Genomic DNA, 3,077 nt, shown 5'->3' with positions numbered 1-3,077 from the left:
CCTGCATGCACAGGGACCCCAAGCCAGCCTCCGTGTCCCGGGGCACAGTGCACCCCTAGCTTCCAGAGCAAGAGAGCTGGGAAGGGGTGTGGGCGGAGAGGGCCTGATACAGCAGCACACGTCCCACAGAGTCCAACCACGCACAAACAACAGCAATCGTAGAAATAGTCCTGCTTTCTCTACTAAAATCCAGCAGCTAGGACAAGTCTTCTTAGCCTTTGAGGGGTCTTTGGACCCTTACAAGAATCTGATGAAAGCCATGCAGAAATGGGCTTATTTACACAAACACTCAAAACGATGCTTTCAACTCCAGCTCCACTTCAGAGATGCACAATAGCCCAAGAACTCTGGTTTACAGATTCTGCTGACAGCTCCCTACCCCCATCTCCATCACTAGTACCACTGCCCCATCACCTGAGTGGGCATAACAGAAAATTTCCCAGGGCACAGCCTGGAAGCTCAGCTTGGGGTTGGACTCTGGTGAGAGGTGCCCATTCATTGCTGGCCTTCCCACTTTACCAGGCCCTTGGAAAATCCAGAGTGACAATCAGGAGGCTATTGTAGATCTTCACTGACAAACAGAGGGCTCTCCACCCAGGGTAGCATTTGAGTGTCCTATTCCATGACTTGAGTTTTAGGAATACGTTGGCCTATTTGCCTATTCCTTTATTATTTCATCACATTGGGAGGTTGAAAGCAGAGCGAGAAGGAAAGCTTCCGAAATCTCTGAGGAGAAATTACAACTGTGGGACCAGGGGGGCTGTTAGTGTTACTTAATGTAGGGCTCTGGTTACCCACCTACAGCCGCACCACATACAGATTCCATCTCCCTCCCTCACACACACGTCTACTTGGTTATCTCCCTAAGTTCCTAAGAGTCACATCCAAGACATTTTGCTCTAAACTAAAGTTTAATTTAGAAACCAATGTGAGGGGCACCTGGGTGGCTCAGTCAGTTAAGCGTCCAACTCTTGGTTTTGATTCAGGTCATGATCTCAAGGTCATGAGATCAAGCCCCACGTCAGGCTCCACACTCAGCACTTGGAGTCTGCATAAGACTTTCTTCCTGTCCCTCTGCTCATCCCCCCTGCATGCTCTCTCTCTCTCTAAAATAAATAAATAAAATTTTAAAAAAAAGAAGAAGAAAGAAAGAAAGCAACATGAGTTTTCCCTACATCACCCTGCTCCCGTATCACTCATTTGGGAACAAGTAGGAAAATCATCAGCCTCACGGACTTTTTAGAACCCTTAAGTCCCAGAACCAATGCCTCCGGGTGATGGGACTGGAAAAGACGACTAGTTTGAGGAGATGGTGGGGAGGAAACCCGATGAGTGGTAAGCACTGAAGGGTTGTGAGTAGAAAGCGAGGACAATGGAGGTTTGTTTTCATTTCTTTGGGTTTTCCAGCCCTCCCTCCACCCCCTGGGAACATCATTCCACAAGATAAAGGCAAGACAGCAAGAGAGGCCTGAGGTATCAACTACTTTATTATTCTGCAGGGACAGCCCCAGGGCCCAGGGCTCTGCTACTCTTTGTGGATTTCTTTGTGGGCGTCCACGCCAGCCTTTATCACAAGTATGAGGAACTCCTCGAAGTTAATTGCACCATCACTATTGATATCCAACTCTTTGAACCAGGTATCGGCATCTTTTTTCTGTTAAGATGAAGGAGAAAGAAGCCAGAGTGTAAAAGACCTCGGCAAGAGCCAAGGCATGGCTGTCTACACAGGGTAACGTGGGAGACCAGGGACCCAGGGCTTCATCAGCCAAGCAGAGAACGCCAACCGCACCGAGCCCCTCCTCACCTTCATGTATTGAGGACACTCTGTCTCTAACAATTTCTTCAAGTCATCCCTATAGAGGGCATGGTAATTCCCCTTCTCCAGGGAGTACTTGTGGTAAACGTCAATGAGGGAGTTCATGGCACTCTCCAGTTCCGTCAGCATGGTGCCCAAGGATCTGCCCCACCTGGAACATAGAGCACATTGGGAATCCCAGCATAAGGATGGTGCCTCTGCCCCCAGCAGAGTGAAGACTGAAAGGATGCTCATTACCCCAAATAACAGCTTTGTCCTGGCCTGCACCATTCAAAGAACTAAACCCAGTGCGTGGCTGTGGCTATGATGGGAAGGGGTGTGGGAGGGAGAGGGTCCACACACACACAGGGCCTGCCAACTCTCCCTGTGCCCTCAGCCAACTGTGCCCTCGCTGACTTCCTCCAGGAGCTCTGGATTTTGCTCCAGACCTCCCTGAGCTTTCTCTCCCCTCTCTGCTCCACCTCCGGCCCTCCCCAGTGGGAGCCCATCCCCAAAGCATGGGACAGACTGAGGCAGTCTTACTTACCAGGTCTCCCTGAAACAGAGTTGACAGAAGACATGCAGGGCTCAGTGTCGGCTCCCTTTTATAGCAAGCCAGGTTTTGGCCAGCTGCCAGGGCCATGGGCCATGCAGAGATAGCTCCTCCCTTCCGTAGTTGCCACAGCTTCTGGTTTCCCAACCAGGTGAATGGGGCAATCCCTGCACAGAATGAAAATTTTTGATGAGAGCTTGGGGGCGTAGGAAAAGTGGAAGGAGGAAGGCATTTGCCGGGCAGTAGGTTTCCTGCCCAGCAGGAGAAACCAAGAGGTGGCCACCATGAAGACTGCTTTGGTGAGTCACTGGCATCATCTGGCTTGGCTAACCAGGATGCCCGCTCTTGAGTCCTCCTCACTGTTGCTGCTGCTAATCCCATGAACTGAAGCCTGTCTGTGCATCTCTGAAGTGGAGCTGGAGTTGAAAGCATCGTTTTGAGTGTTTGTATAAATAAGCCCATTTCTGCATGGCTTTCATCAGATTCTTGTAAGGGTCCAAAGACCCCTCAAAGGCTAAGAAGACTTGTCCTAGCTGCTGGATTTTAGTAGAGAAAGCAGGACTATTTCTACGATTGCTGTTGTTTGTGCGTGGTTGGACTCTGTGGGACGTGTGCTGCTGTATCAGGCCCTCTCCGCCCACACCCCTTCCCAGCTCTCTTGCTCTGGAAGCTAGGGGTGCACTGTGCCCCGGGACACGGAGGCTGGCTTGGGGTCCCTGTGCATGCAGG

At 50.9% G+C, this 3,077-nt stretch overlaps 1 protein-coding gene across 1 annotated transcript; it reads right to left on the bottom strand.

Annotated features, from left to right (window-relative positions):
* Positions 1-1,469: 1,469 nt before the first annotated feature.
* S100A8 (S100 calcium binding protein A8) lies at positions 1,470-2,477 on the bottom strand. Its single transcript, XM_006751275.3, has 3 exons — positions 2,343-2,477; positions 1,805-1,967; positions 1,470-1,654 (listed from the first exon to the last, which is right to left on the bottom strand). The coding sequence occupies exons 2-3, from the start codon at positions 1,943-1,945 to the stop codon at positions 1,526-1,528; spliced, it is 270 nt and encodes an 89-aa protein (XP_006751338.1). The 5' UTR covers positions 1,946-1,967; positions 2,343-2,477; the 3' UTR covers positions 1,470-1,525.
* Positions 2,478-3,077: the final 600 nt, after the last annotated feature.

This window comes from Leptonychotes weddellii, unplaced genomic scaffold (genome assembly GCF_054177405.1).
Source record: "Leptonychotes weddellii isolate Sample4059 unplaced genomic scaffold, ASM5417740v2 HiC_scaffold_21174, whole genome shotgun sequence".
In the NCBI taxonomy this organism is placed as follows: domain Eukaryota; kingdom Metazoa; phylum Chordata; class Mammalia; order Carnivora; family Phocidae; genus Leptonychotes; species Leptonychotes weddellii.
The sequence above is the reverse complement of the archived record's forward strand: the minus strand, read 5'-3'. Positions and strand labels throughout refer to the sequence as shown.

What these genes read in the sequence shown, in the direction of transcription:
- S100A8 (XM_006751275.3), bottom strand. Translation starts at nt 1,945, where the DNA reads ATGCTGACGGAACTGGAGAGTGCCATGAACTCCCTCATTGACGTTTAC. An exon ending in AGTGTCCTCAATACATGAAG is followed by an intron (nt 1,655 to 1,804) that starts GTGAGGAGGGGC and finishes TCATCTTAACAG; the next exon opens with AAAAAAGATGCCGATACCTG.